The 20,102-nt window shown below is 37.7% G+C and overlaps 1 protein-coding gene across 1 annotated transcript in view; it reads left to right on the top strand.

Annotated features, from left to right (window-relative positions):
* The window catches only part of LOC150100013 (ABC transporter ATP-binding protein/permease wht-1-like), a 142,719-nt gene that overhangs the window by 14,037 nt on the left and 108,580 nt on the right, over positions 1-20,102 (top strand). Inside the window, exon 2 of the mRNA XM_090403194.1 lies at positions 13,155-13,281. Coding sequence (XP_090259320.1) covers positions 13,155-13,281 — 127 coding nt within the window. The remainder of the gene's footprint in view (positions 1-13,154; positions 13,282-20,102) is intronic.

Here is a 20,102-nt window from a genome sequence, read left to right as displayed (position 1 = left end):
CCCAATAAATAATTACAAAACTCCCGATTCAGATAAGTTATTCTTGAAATAATTAATTGTATATGAGTGATTGTTTGAGTAAGAGCTGCTATAAAAGTTGTGCGCTACTAGTAATATTAGTGTGTGGAATATTTTGCTTAAACTTGATTACAAATTCGTTGTTTTTGACCCTTAGAGTAGTAACCGGCAGAGGAAAGATGGCGGCGGCTTTGTCTGTGCATGACTTTAACTTAGACTTCAGTCGTTTCGTGAAGTGCTTCATGTATTCTTTTGATTACATAGATGGTTTGTGGACATTTAGAGCTGGTGGAAAGGTATGCGCGAAGTGTGAGCTAAACGAGGATTTGATGAGTGCTAATAAAAATTTGATGAGAGAAAGTGTTAGTAGCGAGAATATCCAGGAGGAATGAGTGCTCGTTCGAAAGAAAAGTAAGGTGTGAAAGAAAGGGGGAAAAATTGTTAATAACGCATTGAAAAAGAAAACAAGTGATTTGAAAATCGTAATGGATTTTAAAAAGAATGAAAGCGAGGCGAATGTGGCGGAAGGAAACACAATTGAGAGAAAGAAAGAAACCGGAAATAGCGTGACGAAAGGATCGAAAGTGGGAAAATGGAAAGAATGAATGAAAGCGAAAGTTGGACGCATGGACCGAAAGTGCAGCAACTCAAAAGGATGAGTGAAAGTGTGAAGGGGAGTCGAGAGTTCGAAAATTAGAAAGATTGAATGATAGAGAGAATGTGACACGAGATTCGAAAGTTGAATTGGGTTGGATGAGGCAAGAGATGAAATGGATGCGGAGTGAAATTAAGAAAATTCGGGTGAAAACGATTAAAACAAATCAAGTAGATACGAAAGAGTTAACGAAAGACTAGCGAGGGGCGTTGTATGGCAACTCCGTTATTAAAGATTTGCTGAATAAGAGGATGCACAAGGTATGTCTTCCAGGCGGTAAGTGAGTAGAGTGATTGAGGCATTGGATATGAGGAAGGAGTGAGCGAAGGAATTGATAGTTTTTAATAGGTAGGAATGACTTGACAGAAGACAAAGAGCACGTCTGAGTGGATATCAGGAGGCTGTTTAGGTGGATAAAAGAGAATACTGTGACAGGAAGGATAGGAAGTGTGTTGGCTAGGTATGACTGTGGTGAGATGAGATGGAGAGCAAGGATTATGAATGGTATGTTGGCTGAAATGTGTGAGGAGAGGGGAAGTACAATTTGTTAATGTGTGGAATGAGTTTGAAGGACGAAGTAAACTGTATGGGAGTGATGGACTGCATTTGAGTGCTTATGGTGTAAGTCACTTGGAGAGACTGTTGCTGGAAGGTAGAGAAGTGAGTGTAGAGAATGAATCACATCAAGTGAGAAGTGATGTGGAAGAGCAGGAGAGATTGAAGAGGTGGTCATGAATGAGGAAATAAGTGACACGAATATATGGAAAATGAGAGAATCAGTGTGTTCAAGATGAACAGGGAAATGGGGAGGCTCAGAGTGGACAGGGGTTCACAGCATAAAAAAGGTGGATGCTCCAAGAGGATGTGAGAGCATGTGTAGACAGGAAAGGAATGGGACAACCTGGGATCAGGAGGAAGCAGTTGGAATTGAAGACGGTTCTAAAATGAATAAGGAGAAAGGGAAATGGCCCGAGTCGAGCATGGAGACATCACATCGAATGAGTTATCAGTGGAACTAGCTGTAGATCCAGGAATGAGCTGCTGTGTTTATATACAAATGTTAGAAGTGTAAGAAACAAGGCAGATGAGATGGTTGCACTGATTGTGTCTGTTCACCCAAAGATTATTGGAATAAATAAATGAGACGGTTGGAAGAGGATGACATCCTGACAGGAATAGAGATGGAAGGATATGATGTGTTTCGTGAGGATAGAAGGGGTGAAAAGGGAGAGGAGTGCTACTGATGATAAAGAAAGAGTTATATCCATACAAAGGAGAGATGCAAGAGGAAAATAGTGCAAAATAGTGGTTTTGAGGCAGTATGGTGTGAGATAGAGGTGAATGGAATGAAATACTTCGTTGAATGTTATAGACCTGGTAATGTGGATGGTAATGATAATGAAATGCATAATCAAATTAGACAACGAAATAAGAAAAGAGTGATATGGATTTTTTAATTATGGCAATATAGACTGGAATGATGAGATAGCAACTGGAAGTAAAGAAAATGAGCTTCTTGAGTTTTTGAGGGATAACTACCTCAGACAGTATGTAACAGAGGGCACACGAAGATTAAGGGTTTTGGATTTAGTCATCTCATCAGAGGATGTAATTATAAATGAAGTGTCAAATCACTCACTGATTGGTGAGAGTGACAATGAGGTGATTACCTGGGTGGTTGCCAGCACTGTGAGGACCTCTGTAAGACAAGGTTACATGTGGAACTACGGGGGGGGGGGGGGGGGAGGATTATGAAGAACTCAGGAGACAGATTTCAGGTGTAGCATGGAATGAGGTTCTGGGATTTTCAGAAACTATCTAATAGATTCAATGTCTAAATGTATTCAAAAGGTGAGAAGGTTAAATAAGGTAGGTGTGAAGTTATTATTATTATTCAGGCCTCCAAGAAGTCAAAAGACTAATCGTGGGAGGTCCTTCCTAGGAAACACAAGTCTATCGAGACTCATCGTGGGAGGTCCCTCGTAAAGTCTATCATACCACTCCTTAAACTCATTGGCCATTCTCGCTCTCACCACTCTATCAGGCAATGCATTCCACGGTTCAACCACCCTCCATGCAAAGAAACCACTCCTCACCCTCTTGCACACAGTTTTTCTTTCGTAACGTCCAGGGATGGCCCCCTTGTCATCACTCCTTCCCGATGTTCAACCAAGTGAAACAACTTCCCAGTGTCAACCCTGTAACCACCTCTCAACAGTTTAAAAGTCTCAATCATATCACCTCTCGTTCTTCTATTCACCAAACACTGCCGTCCACATTCCCATCAGACGATCCTCATAACTAACATTGTACGGGCCTGAAACTGTCTTTGTTATCCGCCACTGTACCCTTTCCACAGTTAATTTATCCCCTTCAAATCCTGGGGACAAAATCTGAGAACAATAATCTAAGTGTGATCTGATCAGGGTCTTATACAATGGAATGATAACTCTTTTATCCCTGCAGGTCAGCATCCTTCTCATTATTGAAGCAATACTCTGTGTTAACACTTCACCATCTTTGCAATATGTCCCTTGAATTTCAGGTTTCTATCAATCATCAACCTCCCAGATCTCTTGTCTACCCTACTTCCTCCATTATAGCTCCTCCAATAGAGTGTGCAGCCTCCCATCGATGTCTCCCAAACCTCAAGACTTTTACATTTTGCTGCATTAAACCGAAACCCCCATTCATTTGCCCATCTGTCTAGCTTATTCAAATCCTATTCCATGACTACCACATCTGCATTATTACTAATAACCCTTCTCAGCTTCACATCATCTGTGAACAACTGAACATTCCCCTGCAATCCACTTACAATGTCATTGATATAAAAGTTAAACAATATAGGTCCCAGTACTGAACCCTGTGGGACTCCACTTGTAACCCTCTGCTTTCTTGAAACTGCCCCACCATACACAACTCTCTGATACCTATCGGACAACAAATCCTGAATCCAGTTGACCAACCTGACATCCAAACCCATGTGCTGCAGCGTAAATATCAGCTTATCATGTGGCAACCTGTCAAATGCCTTTCCCTCATATGCCTTATATGCCTTTCCCTCATCATATATCTTTCCAGCAGTATATGCCTTTCCCTCATATGCCTTATATGCCTCACCCTCATCATATATCTTTACAGCAGTATATGTCTTTCCCTCATCTACTCCTCTTCTAACTTTATTATAAAAGGCTAGCATATACCTAAAACAAGAGTGCCCCACTCACAAATCCTTGTTGACTTTCACAGATAACATTACCCTCACCACCCATTCTTAACAACTACTGATGACACACAAACTGGCCTATAATTAGACACTTCCTGTACTCCAGAAATGGATGAATAAAGAGATTAAGCATGCGTAACAGAGAAAAAGGGCATTATGGAGGCAATATAAAAGACATGGAAGACGCCAATTCCATGATGACTACGAAGACCAGGCAAGGCTGGTGACTTGGTTGGTGAGGGTAGCTAAAGAGAGGTATGAACAGCCCATAGCTAATGAAGTGAAAAAGAATCCTAAGGAGTTCTTTCGATATGTAGCGAGCAAAAGAAATAATGATTATGGAAGGATGACATTGATTGGAGAAAATGGTATAAAGACAGCTGTTGCAGAAGGTGTGGTGGAGATACTTAATGAGCAGTTCATAAAGGTCTTTCAATCTTGTGAATGTGACTTCATGAAGAGATTGAAAGCAGTTGATGATGGCGAGGAGAGACTGATTGTAAGTTAACAAGATGTGTATGGGGAGTTGAGCAAACTAGATATAAATAAGGCCTTCGGAATATGTGGGATATCACCATATATTCTGAAGGTATGTGCCAGAGTTGACGCCGGCCTTGACATATTTTTTTATTACGAGTCTTGCACTTGGTCAAGTTCCTAAAGAGTGCAAAGAAAGCAAGATTGTGCCACTTCATAAAGGAGGTGAAGCATCAAACTATAGGCCTATCTGTGTGTCAAGTGTTGTAGTTAAGTTGTTGGGAGAAGCTTGTGAGAACTAGGATCCAGAATTGGGTTGAAAACAATGGTATATCTTTGATTGACAGCATGGATTTGCTAAAGGGAGGTCATGTTTTAGTAATTTACTTATTACAATAATTTGGCTGATTCCATGGACAGAGGAGAAGGATACTTAGTACTATACTTAGATTTTGTGAAGACTTTTGATAGATTACCGCATGATAAGTTGATAGTCAAACTGGAGTGGATGGGGGTTGGATATTAGATTGGTGCATTGGATTGGAGACTAGCTATCTGATAGGTATCAACAAGAGTTGTGTATGGGGGGAGCGATATCCAGCGAAGGAAAGTTACTAGTGGTGTGCCTCAGGGATCTGTTTTAGGGCCATTGCTGTTTAACTTGTATATTAATGATATTGGTGAAGATTTGGATGTTCAGTTGTTTGCAGATGATGCAAATGGGAATGGGACGTGAGTTCAATGTTGCAAAATGTAAGGTTTTAAAATTTGGAAAACAAAAAAAATGGAATGCAGAATTTATGCTTGGTGAGAATATATTGTTGGAGGTGGAGAAAATAAGAGATCTAGGATAAGGATAAGGATCTGAAATTTATGGGTCACATAGCCAAAATTGTGAAGACAACACAAAGGCTTCTGGGAATGATGCGGAGGACACTGACTTTTAGAAGTAGAGAGATTTTTCTTCCATCGTATAAGACTTTGATTAGGCCACACATGGACTATTGTGCCCAGATATTTTCACCTGGTTTTCAGAAGGAGGAAGAGATGTTGGAAAGGGTCCAGAAATGACTGACTAAGGTAGTTTCTAATCTCTGGAATGTCGAGTATGAGGAAAGGTTGAGGAGATGTAGTTTGCAGAAATGACTGACTAAGGTAGTTTCTAATCTCTGGAATGTCGAGCATGAGGAAAGATTAAGAAGATGCAACTTGCAGAGTCTGGTGGACAGGAGGAGGAGGAGAGGAGATATGATAGAGACCTACAAGTTATTAAGGGGTTGTTATTGGATCAATGCTGGAGAGGTTCTACAGAAAATAGTGGGAGATCAGGGGAGAACCAGATGTCATCCCTGGAAGCTGTATAAGGAGGGTGTGAGTAGGGGAGTGAGAAGCAGGTTTTTTTCATTCAGAGTTGCAAATGATTGGAAAATGCCTTGCCTGAGAGTGTGGTGTCTATATAGAGAATTTGAGTGTGTTTAAAGCATGATATGATGAGCTGTGTGTTTGATAAATGGACCTCCTAGATGAGTCTTTGACTCCATGAGGTCTTGGGTAATAATAATAATAATATATAGCGATCAAAGTTGACAAATAACAGATTCATTTGGAAGAAATTTGTTAATCCGAATCTAGTAATGTGATATGCTAAATTATATAATACTATCATAGTATCCTGTACATATCAGGAGTTGACATGGAAGATATATTATTATTAATGGTTATACATCATCTTAAATTGCCATATGGATTGTGTTTGCTTTCATAGTGCTAGATTACCAGAAGAAAGACCACTATAAGTCTGATTCCAGTTGCTGACTAGAGAAATCTTTTTAAGCTATTTTATGTGCTAGAGTTAATCAATCTTCAGCACAGGCAAGTAAGTTTTTTCTTCAAGAAACTAGTTTTTAATCCCGCAACTAAAGATTATATACCATATAACTGACATCATTTCAGAAAATAATGTAAATGAAATGAAGAGATTGCCATCAACTCTGGTTATTTCTCTTGGAAGAAAAAAATCTACAAACAGATAGAGGGAACTGCTATGGGTACCTCCTCTAACCCCCCCCCCCCCTCTTGCCAATTATTACATGGAAAATTTTGAAAAATGAGCCATTGACTCTTCCCCTCTAAAACCTTCTATCTGGCTAAGATATATAGATGATGTGTTCTCTATTTGGCCTCATGGCCCAGACATATTAGATTCCTTCCTTCCTCAGTCACCTCAATAGCCTACATCCAAGAATCCAGTTTACGATGGAAAAGGAAAATAACAATAGTTTACCCTTCCTAGACACCTTTCTTTCTCTGTATACAGAAAACCTATATACAGAGAAAGAAAGAAATTCAGTAAGAAGTAAAGAAAATGAGCTTCTTGAGTTTTTGAGGGATAACTACCTCAGACAGTATGTAACAGAGGGCACACGAAGATTAAGGGTTTTGGATTTAGTCATCTCATCAGAGGATGTAATTATAAATGAAGTGTCAAATCATCTCCACCAATTGGTAAGAGTGACCATGAGGTGATTACCTGGGTGGATGCCAGCAGTGTGAGGACCTCTGTGAGAAAAGGGTATATGTGGAACTACAAGGGGGGGGGGGGATGATTATGAAGAGCTCAGGAGACAGCTTTCAATCTTGTGAATGTGACTTCATGGAGAGATTGAGAGCAGTAGATGATGAGGAGAGACAGACTGTAAGTGAGCAGGAGATGTATGGGGAGTTGAGTAAACTAGATGTTAATAAGGCTGTGGGACTTGATAATATATCACCACATATTCTGAAGGAATGTGCCAAGGAGTTGACACCTGTCTTGACATATTTTTTTAATACACGTCTTGCACTCGGCAAGCCCTAAGGAGTGTTGGAAGGAGGGCAAGATTCTGCCACTTCTTAAACGAGGTGATCGAACTCAAGCATCAAACTATAGGTCTATCTGTGTGTTGGGTGTTGTGGTTAAATTGTTGGAGAAGCTTGTGAGAAGTAGGATCCATAGTTGGGTTGACAACAATGGTATTATCTTTGATGGACAGCATGTATTTGCTAAAGGGAGGTCATGTTTTAATAATCTACATACTTATAATAATAAAGTGACTGCTTCCTTGGACATAGGATAAGGATACACAGTAATATACTTAGATTTCGCAAAGGCTTTTGATAGTGTACCTCATGATAAATTGAGAGTCAAACCAAACTAGAGCAGATGGGGTTGGATATTGGATTAGTGCATTGGATTGGAGATTGGCTATCTGATGGGTATCAGCAAGTTGTGTATGGGGGAGTGATATCCAGAAAAAGGAAAGTCACTAGCGGAGTGGTTCAGGGATCTGTTTTTAGGGCCATTACTGTTTAACTTGTATGTTAATGATATAGGGGAAGAGTTGGATGGAGATATTCAGTTGGTTGCAGATGATGCAAAGTTTGGATGAACCATGAAGAGTAGTGAAGATGTTGTGTCCTTACAAGGACTTGAATAAATTGAGAGATTGGGCACGGAAATGGGGATGTGAATTCAATGTTGCAAAATGTAAGGTTTTAAAATTTGAAAAACAAAGATGGGATGCAGAATTTAATAGAAATAAGAAATGGAAGAAATAAGAGATCTGGGGGTGATAGTGGATAAGGATCTAAAATGTAGGGGACACATAGACAAAATTGTGAAGACAACACAAAGGCTTCTGGGAATGATGCGGAGGACACTGACGTGTAGAAGTAGGGAGATTCTTGTTCCGTTGTATAAGGCTTTGATTAGGCCACACATGGACTATCGTGCCCAGATTCGGTCACCTGGTTTTCAGAAGGATGAAGAGATGTTGGAAAGGGTCCAAAAGCGATTGACTACGGTAGTTTCTGATCTCTGGAATGTCGAGTATGAGGAAACGTTGAGGAGATGTAGTTTGCAGAATCTGGTGGACAGGAGGAAGAGGGTGAGAAATGATAGAGACCTACAAGTTGGTAAGGGGTTGTTATAGGATCAATGCTGGAGAAGTTCTACAGAAAATAGTGGGAGATCAGGAGAGAGAGAAATCCAGATGTCATCCCTGGAAACTGTATAAAGAAGATGTGAGTAGGGGAGTGAGAGGCAGGTTTTTTCGTGCAGAGTTGTAAATGATTGGAATGCCTTGCTTGAGAGTGTGATGTCTACAAGGAGTTTGAATGTGTTAGGCACGGTATGATGAGCTGTGTGTGTGATAAAAGGACTTCCCAGATGAGTATTTGACTCCATGAGATCTTGGGGTAACAATAATAATAATTTACCTTCTTTGGAATACATTCTGATATTGCTTCCACTAAATAGTTCTTGAGTAGAGTCCAAGCAGCATTGATATCCTTTCCATCCAGTTCTTCTTTTCAATTTATTAACGGAAGCTGTTTTCTGAGCTTTTCACAATTACCAGTCTTATAATTCCACATATATCACTTTCTAACAGACATCCTTGAATGAATGGTCACCCTGCAAGTGATCACTTCATGGTCACTCTCATCAACTGGTGGAAGATTTGACCCCATTTATAATAATATCATGTAATGAGATGATCAATTTCAATACTTTTGATCCTCTTGTACCCTCCATTATGTACTGCCTAAGGTAATTGTCTTTCAAATATTCATTTTCTTTACCACCAGATGCAGTCTCTTGATTCTAGTCTATATTACCATAATTAAAGTCATATATAATGATTACCCATTGCTTGGTAGGTAGGCCAATTTGCATTATACATTTCCTTCTCATTACCCCCTGCATATTATCAGGTCTATAGCAACACCCAACTAAATATTGCATCCTGTTTACCTCTATCTCACACCATACTGCCTCAATACCGTGCTCACTATTGCACCTTGCAAATCCATCTTAGATGGGCACAACTCATCTGCTACCATCAACATTACTTCTCCTCCCTTTCTTCACTGTCTGTCTTCATGAAAAATATCATATCTGTTCATTTCTTTCCAGTCAGGATGTTGTCGTCATCTAACCATGTCTCGCTTATACCAAGAATTTTGGGGCAAATAAACTCAAGCAAAGCAATAATTTCATTCCCCTTATTTCTAATACTTCTAAAATTAGTAAATAAACATAAGAAATCATTTCTGGTTCTACAAGTGCTACGAACATCATTTCTCCAATGTGACTTTGTGGTACCTTCCCCAGTCACTTCCTCTATATTACCATCGATTCTACAACTTTCCTCACACCCAAACTCCTTTCCATTCCAGCCCTCCCCCCCAATCTGTGTTTGACTGCTCACACATTCACCTCTGAATCCATCATCAACATGTTTCATAAAGTGTCCTCCCCCCCTTCCCCGTTTCCCTGTTTGTGTTGTGCTTCCAGTTTTCCCCTCTTTCCACTCGTTTGGAACTTATTATCTCTCATTTACTTCATTCATGATATTCACCTTTCCATTTGCAAGTGAGCAAACACCTCTTTCTACCCTGGTTTTTTTGCTCTTTCATATCACCTTGTACGACTTCAGATCTGCCAGCAACAATCTCTCCAGCCATCTCACACAGAAAAACCATTTAAATGCTGCCCATCTTCTTTATATAGTTTCATCCATCCATGAAATTCCTCCCACACATTTACAAAATGCACTCCATTCTCCTCAAATAACTGCACTAGCATATCATTCATAATCTTTGCTCATGTCCTCAATTCATCATTATCATACCTTGACAACACACTGTTATCCTAATCATTCATCTCTACTACAACCACCAACTCTTTTGCTCTCTTATTCCTCTTGTCCATTGCTTCAATCACTCTCTCCTTTCTACCACCAGGAACACAAACCTTATGCACCTTCTCATTCACCACAGCTCTAATAAGGGAATCCCCATAGAGAGCTGCTCTTGAATCATTCGCTACATGGCCATCTTTCTTTCTCTCTTTTTCACTCTAAAAAGAATTACGGACATGTATGTCCATAATTCTTTTCATTTCATTTCACATGCAGTTCATCTCTTGCTTCATCATTATCAACTCTGCTTTTATGTTTGGGTCCAATATATGATAACACGAAGATTCGTGTCTAACATTTTCATGTACACTGCTCAAAACAATTAGAGTATATTTTAGTTTCTGTTGGATAATTATAAATTTCTGCAAATAATTATAACTATTGGGTACTTTATACATGAATAAATATTTCTTACGTATGGATAGGGTGTGATTGATGAGATATTGTTTAAATAATCAATATTATTATCATTATTAATAATATTATTCAGGCCTCCATTGAGTCAAAAGACTCATCGTGGGAGGTCCTTCCTAAGAACATAAAGTCTGTCAAGACTCATCTTATTTATTCCAAATTTAACAAATTATACATTTTAAGAAGAATAACAACCAAAATAGCCAAAATCGCTTTTGTTAATTTTTAATAGGGCATATGGTCTCCATTAACAGCCGAAACAGTGGTACATTTTGATTGCATAGACTGGATAAGATGATCAAACAGTTCTTGTGGGATATTTTCCCACTCTTCTGTGAGAGCAATTTTGAGCTCTTGAAACGATCGTGGTGTCACCAGTCGAGCAGAAACACGCCTATCTAAAGCATCCCAGGCATGTTCTTCTGGCAAGTAATGACAAATACTGATCGTCTCTTGGAGTTGCTGATGGGAGACCCTGACCTTGTCTTCGGCAAACATTTCCCATCTTCAGAAAGCGATTCCAAAGTCGTGAAATTAAATTACGCTTTGAGTTACACGACACACTTGAGCGACAACTTGCTGCATTTGTCCAGCTTCTAATTGACAAATGGCTCTCCACGCCAATGGATTCCATGATATCATGTTGCTCTGCCATTTTCAACAAAATAATGGGTGCTAGGTGACACAAGTTTACAATTGAAGTGATAATTATGCACTGTGGAAGTGAGCCATGCTTTTATACCCCCCCCCTTCCACATGTTAATACAGCTAAGATATGTTTCGACAAGTCTTAACATGATTTTGTACGCAGTTGTATGTTCTACACTGTTGTATATTAAGAATATTTTAAAATAAATGTGTTACATTTGTAAATTATTTTTATAACTTTATAATTTACAAGAAAACTAAAATATCCCCTAATTGTTTTGAGCAGTATAGTTTCTTTGGTTATTTTTGGTTGTACAGCATTTGCAGCAGACCTCACACTGATGTTCTGAAAAGGATACCCAAGGATAATTAATTGACTTATGTATCTTCTCCTGAGTGATATTCTGATCTTGTAGTAGAAGCTGCTAATCATGTATTTTATGAATGCTTGACATAACAGCAGTTAATTGAATAAACTTTTAATGTAATGAGAATTAGGATTTAAGAATTAGATTATAAACATCGATTTAGGATGCCCATATATTTCAGTTGTGGTTTCATTTGGCACCTTTTATTGGAAAATAGAAAAGTTTCTAATATTAATAATTCCAATATTAATAATTTTACACTGAATAGGTGAAATTTAATGAAATTTGGTTTATTTTGAATCTATTACAATTTATCTAGTGGTTTCAGTATGGGCTTCATTCGTACTGTCCGTAGCTGCAAAATCCGGTGAAGTGTAATAAAATGATTGTAGTTCTGGATCCACTCACTGGATTTCTTACACATACTACACTATGCGATAGTTATTTAAATAACTTAACTTTGTCAGTCATCATGAAGGTTCTCAACGTTAAATAGAAATATGCACTGACAGTTGAAATTCTGCTCTGAAATTTGTCAACCTTTATTCTGTTATTGAAATATTGAAATTCAGAAGGTTATCCTCACTTCACTGAAGAATATCAAGGTGATCAGTGTTAGGGACATTGATTATTGACGGTCTTCAGTTTAAACAACTAGTTGATTTTTAATTTTTTTTTTTAGATTTTTTGCATCAGCAGCTATTCTCAAAACCTAACCTAACCTAATCAAAAAAGGGTTATATAGAACTCCTCAGGATATGCACTCACAACTGTAATTTTAACTCCTGCACAACAAGTAAGACTACTGACTATCACTTATAGATGTGCTATTCTTAGACAGAGTCTAATAAATTCCACTTTATTGGTATTGTGTGTAACATATGAAATACTGGAATAATTTAAACATGGTTTAATTTCATTTTTCTGTACTGTGCTTCATCTCCATTCAACATGCATATTTTTTCTTCTGTTACAGATTACTAGTTTACATTTAATTAAATATATATATATATATATATATATTAGGATAACCAAGCAATTTTATATGCTTGGTTATTTTAGCTCCTAATCCCAAGTATGCAAACAATTAAGTTTGCGCCTGAAACAAAGTTCAAGTCTAAAGATGGTACAACACCAGGGCAACTCATTGTAAAGGTGGCTAAAGCTTTGATCACTATTCTTAGTATTTTCCCATAATGTAAAGCACATCTCACTAGAAGATGTATACTGCAATGCATTATGGGTGGGGTCACTACCCAGACCGGTTTCGACCTTTTTTGAGGTCTCCTCAGTGAGTAGCTAGACCCTAAATACCAAGGTTTTAGTAATACAAAGCCTTATCAACTTTACCTATATAAGTTGCAACAAGGTGTATTAAGTTTTAATAAAAATCTCTGGAGGAGATATTGATGGGAATAAATTTTTAACTTGGGTATATTGTATATTAGGATAACCAAGCAATTTTATATGCTTGGTTATTTTAGCCAAAATAAAAAAAATATATAAAATAAAATAAATAAAATAAATAAAAATAAATAAAATAAAAAAAAAAAAATATATATATATATATATATTTTTTTTTTTTTTTTTTTCATATACATCAGAATTCATCTTCTGCTTTTGGACCTGTTACATTGTCCTGGAAAAATATCACAGTTTTAGGAAGGGTGGAGCCAGAAAAATGGTTCTTACGCATAAAAAAACCACAATACAAGAAGTTATTGAAAGGAGGTAGGGATTTGTTTATTTTATTCTTTATTATCAGAAACTTTCAGAGAGTCAAGAACTCATCAAAGGTTGAGTTCTTGTTTAATTTTCAGAATTTTAAGAAAATCAAACAAAAAAAGTTTTGCATTTCACATGATTATTGAATTAGATTTCTTCTATTGCATTACAAGTAAATTTGCCTACTGTCATGCTAACAATCAGACATATACAATGTTATTCTCATTTTCATTGTTATATATAGGCACTCTTTAAGACTGTAATAGATATGTTTCAGAGTATGACTAACACCCATATCACCAAAACAAAACTAACTCAGTGCCTCTGTAGTGCATTTGGAAGAATACCAGGACTTTTGATTGAAAAAAGACCTGAGTTTTATTCTAGTGATTAGATGAATCTTTATTGAACTGTTTCAGTTGAAGTTGAGTTTGCCAATCTCATATGGATGTAGCAGGGCTTTTTCTCCCTGAGGCTCGGGTTTTTCATTCTGCATACCAGCAAATCAGCTATGAAAACACACAATTTACAGATCACCACCAGCACCACAATTTACTGCTCACTAATGCAAACTATTGTTGGTGTTGGTGCAAGTTGATGGTTTGTTGTGTGTAGATGGAGGATTAGGTAGTGGAAATTAGGCCACACATGGACTATTGCCGATTTGATCACCGGGTTTTCAGAAGTATGAAGAGATGTTAGAAAGGGTCCAAAGGCGATTGACTAAGGTAGTTTCTGACCTCTGGAATGTGGAGTGTGAGGAAAGATTGAGAAGATGTAATTTGCAGAGTCTGGTGGAGAGAAGGAAGAGGGGAGATATGATAGAGACCTACAAGTTGGAAAGGGGTTGTTATAGGATCAATGCTGGAGAAGTTCTATAGAGAATAGCGGGAGATCTGGGAAGAACCAGAGGTCATCCTTGGAAACTGTATAAAGAGGGTGTGAGTAAGGGTGTGAGAGGCAGGTTTTTTTTGTGCAGAGTTGTGAATGATTGGAATGCCTTGCCTGAGAGTGGTGTCTGCAAGGAGTTTGAGTGTGTTTAAGACACGGTATGATGAGGTGTGTGTGTGTGTGATAAAAGTACCTCCCAGATGAGTCTTGACTCCATGAGGTCTTGGAGTAATAATAATAATAAATAGTGAATTATGTGTAGATAGAGCATGAAGCAGTAGTGGGGACAGTAAGATGTGTGTAATGAAGTACGATACAATAGAGTGCCCTCCCACGATGAGTCCTTGGACTCTTTGGAGATATCACATAATAATAGTAATAACAGTTTGAAATATTAGGCTCAAAATAGTAATGATAATAATACATTTTTTCTACTTAAGTATAAAGAGCTAATAAGCTTCATTTCAGCAATGAAAACATTACTTAAATTAAGGGGATATTAAATCCCACATAGTTTTAAAACCGAATAAGAAACTCAAAGATTGGAATCAGAGAGTTTCTTGCCGATGCAAGTGATCCTATACGTAGTACAATACCAGACGACCCGTTGCAAAGGTGGGGGGGGAAGTTCAGATCGCTATTCTTAGGTATTTTCCATAATGTAAAAACACATTTCCTAGGAAATGTATGCTGTTATTACATTATGGAGGGAGGTCACTACCCAGACCGGTTTCAGCCTTTTTTGAGGCTTCATCAGTGAGTAGCTAGACCTAATACCAAAGTGTATAGCGAAAAGAACTTATATACTCTGCGAACGAGTTTTCCAAACAGGTGCAACCATTAAGTTACTTAAGTATAAAGAGCTAATAAGCTTCATTTCGGCAATGAAAACATTACTTAAATTAAGGGGATATTAAATCCCCCCACCTTTGCAACGAGTCGTCCGGTATTGTACTATGTACTAGGATCACTTGCATTGGCTAACGCTAGTGTCGCCGATACTTTATAGTTTACTATATTTGGCAAGAAACTCTCTGATTCCAATCTTTGAGTTTCTTATTCGGTTTTAAAACTATGTGGGATTTAATATCCCCTTAATTTAAGTAACATTTTTTCTATACTAAATAGGAGGGGGGATTAATTGAGTCTAGTTCATGAGTAGTAAACAGGAAGAGAGAGAGAAAGAGAGAGAGAGAGGAAGAGAGTCTCTAGACCTTAAATCAATGGATATCACATCTAAGTAATAAGATTTTTCTCTTTTTTGGATTGAATCACTGGTAGACTTATATTTTTTCCAAACTGTAAGGACTCTTAGACTAGTCAATAAATCAAATACAGTACTTGAGAGAACTGTGTAAGGTTAATATTAGGACGCTTACTTCATTACATTTGTTTATTTTTTATATTATTCCTGCATACCTGTATTTCTCCAATCAACTGCCAGGCTTATAACAAATAAATACCACATGTAGGCTGGGGTCAAGAGCAAAGTAATCAGTTGATATTCCTCTTAAAGAGCTGGAGGTTGTAGTCATGGGGGGGGGACTGTTTCACAGAATTGAGATCACTGGAATGAAAGATAACTGTCAGTAGCTCATTTGGTGGTGTCAATTGTTCAACTGTAAAATTTTGTTGGGCAGCTGTTGCTCAGATTGCTGTAGGTTAAGCAGAAATGGGGAACATAATGGATGCAAGTTCTGCTGAGCAATGCTCTTAGAAATATTAGATGAGACACAGCAATCAAATGGAAGATACATGCACACACACACACACATATTTAACTAAATTAACAATTTTCTGTTATAATGATTAAAGTATATGCTTTTCCATTAAATAGACAAAAATTAATATTCATGCAAGAAACCAAAGCTTCTAAAAGTGACTGCATACAGACCTTGGAACAACGTTTATAATGAAATGCCACTGTGATGATACACTACTTCAACAGGAACTTAAAATGCTTCCATAGCATAATCGGACAACAGGACATTGCTCCCTTTAGCTGCAAAAGACTTGAGTTCGAGTCTCGTCATGATGAAAGGAATCTTTATGTGGACTTTTTCAACTGAAGGTGAGTTAGCAAATCTTATATTGGGGTAACAGGGCTTTTTCTCCAGGAAACTTGATTTTTTTCATTCCTTATACAGGCAAATCAGCCATGAGAACTTACACAATTTACAGACAAAAATACTATTTGTGCTGTTGATGGGCAGTAAATGGTGTTGTGTGTTGATGGTGATAGTGTAGTTGTAGTTGGAGGATCAAGTAGGGGAGACAGTGAGTTATTTAGTGGAGAAGTGTGCCCTCCCACTATGAGTCCTTGGACTCCCTGGAGGTCTCACATAATAATAATAATAACATATTTGCCTTTTTTTATTATTCACACTTCTTTACTACCCCAGTTGCTGCTTTGATATTCTTAGTTTGTTTGTTTTTTACCTGGAATGCAGACAGTAGTTTATCTTGATAGCAAACTTTTAAGCTCTAGTGGAAGCTTTAAAAGAGCTTCTTCTTCCTCTTGGTGATTTAGCAGAGGAATAAAGTATCTGTTTTGCAATCAATAGGCAACCTAATTTTTCTGATTAAAAAACAAATGTATATGAATGCAATCATAATAGTTTGAGGTATTTCATCTACTTTTTTTATTGGTTGCTTTGCTAATGTAAGTGCTGGCGATTGTGTAATCTTGTGGCAACATTTCTACTTCTTATGGAAATCTAACTTCTATTCTAGTTACTATCTAGAATGGAATTCAGCATTATGCAAAGAGAACTTTTTCTAGATTTGTATTTTTTCACAGCCACTTCCAGAGCTAGAGGACCCTTTGATATAGGCAAATAAGTTTTTTTTCCTCTGAGAAACTCGGGTTTTTAACTTCAGTTAGAAAAAATTAATGTGGGTAATGGTGGATAGTTTCCTTTCATCATCAGATTTTCAGTTAGTGCTGGTGTACCCCAGGACTCAGTGCTGTCACCCACACTTTTCTTTCTATACCTTAATGATCTTTTTCTCTCTGACATCCAATCCTTTCATAGCTTTGCTGACAACAGCACTCTCCACACCACTTTTTTTTATTTTCAAAATCTTTTAATTCTCAGAAAATTCATGTTTCAAAGTCTTCTTTAACCAATGCATTAAACACCAGTCACTTTGCCATTTCCAAATGGTGAATTTTAATGCCACTAAAATGTAATCCTCTCATTTCCAGAAAGAAACATTATGCCCCCCCCCAGTAGTTTTGACAAACTTCTTCTTGCAGTCAGGATCAGTTTTCTTTTCTTTAGTTAACTCTCACAGCTAATCTATCCTGGCATATGCACATCAGTTTAATAGTGTCTTCAGCCTCCAAAAGCCGGGTATTATTATTTTTTTTAATTTCAAACAGTGTTTCTCTCCTGCTCAACTCTCAACACTTTATAAAGCTCAAATTCACCCAACCTTAGAATACTGTTACTACATTTGGGATAGAACACCTAAGACCCCCCCCCCCCCCTCTGAATGCTTGATTATTCAGAATCAGGTAATTTGTTTAATTAATGATCTCTCTCCCACCTGACTTCCACAACTCACTTTCCCACAGATGTTCTGTTGCTGCATTATATCTCTTCTGTAGTTATTTCCATTAGATTAGAGATTAATCCATGGTTCAACCACCTGGAGGGTGGTTGCATTCCACAGTTCACTGCCTGATAGGGTGAGAACAGTCAATGAGTTCAAGGAGAGGTATGGTAGACTTTGTGTTTCCTAGGAAGGAACCTCCCTTGATGAGTCTTTCGACTCCATGGAAGCTTGAATAATAACAATAATAATGATCCTAAAATTGCAAGGTGATCTCAGTGGATTATGGTAATGATTAAGAGGGCTTTAACATGTAGAAGGAAAGATGTAAGTTCCCGTTCCCTTATAGAAGACCTTGATTAGGCCACATATGGACTAGTGTGCAAATCTGATCACAGATCAGCAGCTTAGAGAAGATTCGCTAAGTTGGTATCGGATCTCTGGAATGTGAGATATGAAGACAATATTGAGGGAATTCAATTTGTAGAGCCTTGTGAATTGAAAAAAGAAATGGGATATGATTGACATATAAGTTAGTAAGGTTTTGTTACCAGATTAATATGGAAGAGATTATTTGTAGAGCAGAACTAGAAGCTATCCCTGGAAGCTGTATACAGAAGTAATGATATTTTTGTGTGGAAGCATGGACTTCCTGTGATGAATTTTTTGGCTCCATTCCTGATGTTATTATTTTTATTATTATTATTATTATTACATAACATCTCCAAGGAGTCTAAAGACTCATCACGGGAGGGTACTCCACTCCACTGCACACATCTCACCATCTTTCCTACTACACATAACTAACATCAACCACCTGTCACCACCATCGACAGTTTTTTTTTTGTCTGTAAATTGCATATGTTTTGATGGCCCAATTTGCCTGTATGATGTAAAACTGAATTTCTGGGACAAAAAAACCTTGCTGCTACTACTAATAATAATCAAAGAGGAGTATCAGACACAAAGGGATAGAGTTTGTTGTCAATATTATTATTATTATTATTACACAACATCTCCAGGGAGTCCAAAGACTCATTGAGGGAAGGCACCTACTCTACAACTCTCCGTCTCCACCACTCCACCAACCGCAACTACCTTCATCGTCTATGCCAACACCATCTACCCTTGACCATCACCACTAGTATTTTCTTTGACAATCACAAACATCCATATCCACGGCGGGATTCGAACCCCGCAGCCTTTTGGCTGGAGAGTGGATACACTAACCACTCGGCCAACTAGGCCAGCAATATGTTGGGACTTCGGTTTGTAGGCATTAGTGAAACCTGGCTATCAGAATCACACATACTAACTGATATCGAGTGTAAAGGGTAGACTATTTTTAGGAAGGATAGAGAGGATAGGAAAGGAGGGGTGTGCTGATATCAGATGACTTGAATCCAGTTAGAGTTGAGACCTATGATTGTAGTACTGCTACTATTAACAGTATTTCATGTGATAGTGAGTTTGAATCCATCTGGTGGAATCTAACAAGATCAGTTACATAGGGGGTGTTGTTACACACCCTGGTGGATTGGTTGCTAGTGGTGAAGAAATGCATTACCAAATAGATAAGATGAGTGCAAAAAGAGTAATCATAATGGAGACTTTAATTATCCAAATATTGATTGGGTATCGGTTGAATCTCATGAGAAGAATAAAAAAGAGATTAGTTGAGCTGTTGCAGGACAAATTTCTCAAGCAGCATGTGAAAGAAGGAACTTGAGGGCAAAGAGTGTTAGATTTGATTATAGTCTAATCAAATTTAATTTTCCTTACTTGGATTCAAAGAAGGCCTCATAGTCATCTCTCTTATTTCACCTCTCCATAAAAGCATTCTCTACATCTTCCCACACATATATATTACACTCACAGCACCATACAGATATGACAATTAAATTAGCTGAATGTGCATGTAGAAACTATATTTGATTACCTGTAGACTAGTGACTACACTGATATCCAAAAAAGAAAGGTGAACTACATGTTTATCTATATATGAAAATGTTTCATGTCTAAAGCCAAATGCAGACATAACTTTATTGCTAACATACTAATAAATTATATTATGCAATAAAGGTGTTATAAATTTTTTATAAATTAAATTGCAATATATTTTTTTTGCAGAAGTTACAAATTTCCTAAGGATGTAGTTAGGAATTAATGTGTAGTGCTTACAGAAAACTATGCAGAGAGGCATTTCAGTATGCAATATGTCCACCCTGAACTGCAATGCAGCTCTCACTACATCGTAATGTGCTTAGCACTAATTGATTCAGTAGTTCTTGAGGTAAACTGATCCACTCCTCCTTCAGAGCAAGGATAAGACCTTGTTTATTTTCTTGAGCGGAATTTCAAGCAGCATTGTGTCTCCC

The sequence above is a fragment of the Typopeltis vanoorti genome, chromosome 13, assembly GCF_054136105.1.
Source record: "Typopeltis vanoorti isolate ZY-2024b chromosome 13, IOZ_Tvanoo_1.0, whole genome shotgun sequence".
NCBI lineage: Eukaryota > Metazoa > Arthropoda > Arachnida > Uropygi > Thelyphonidae > Typopeltis > Typopeltis vanoorti.
Note: the sequence above shows the minus strand (reverse complement) of the source record. Positions and strands in the feature narration are given on the sequence as shown.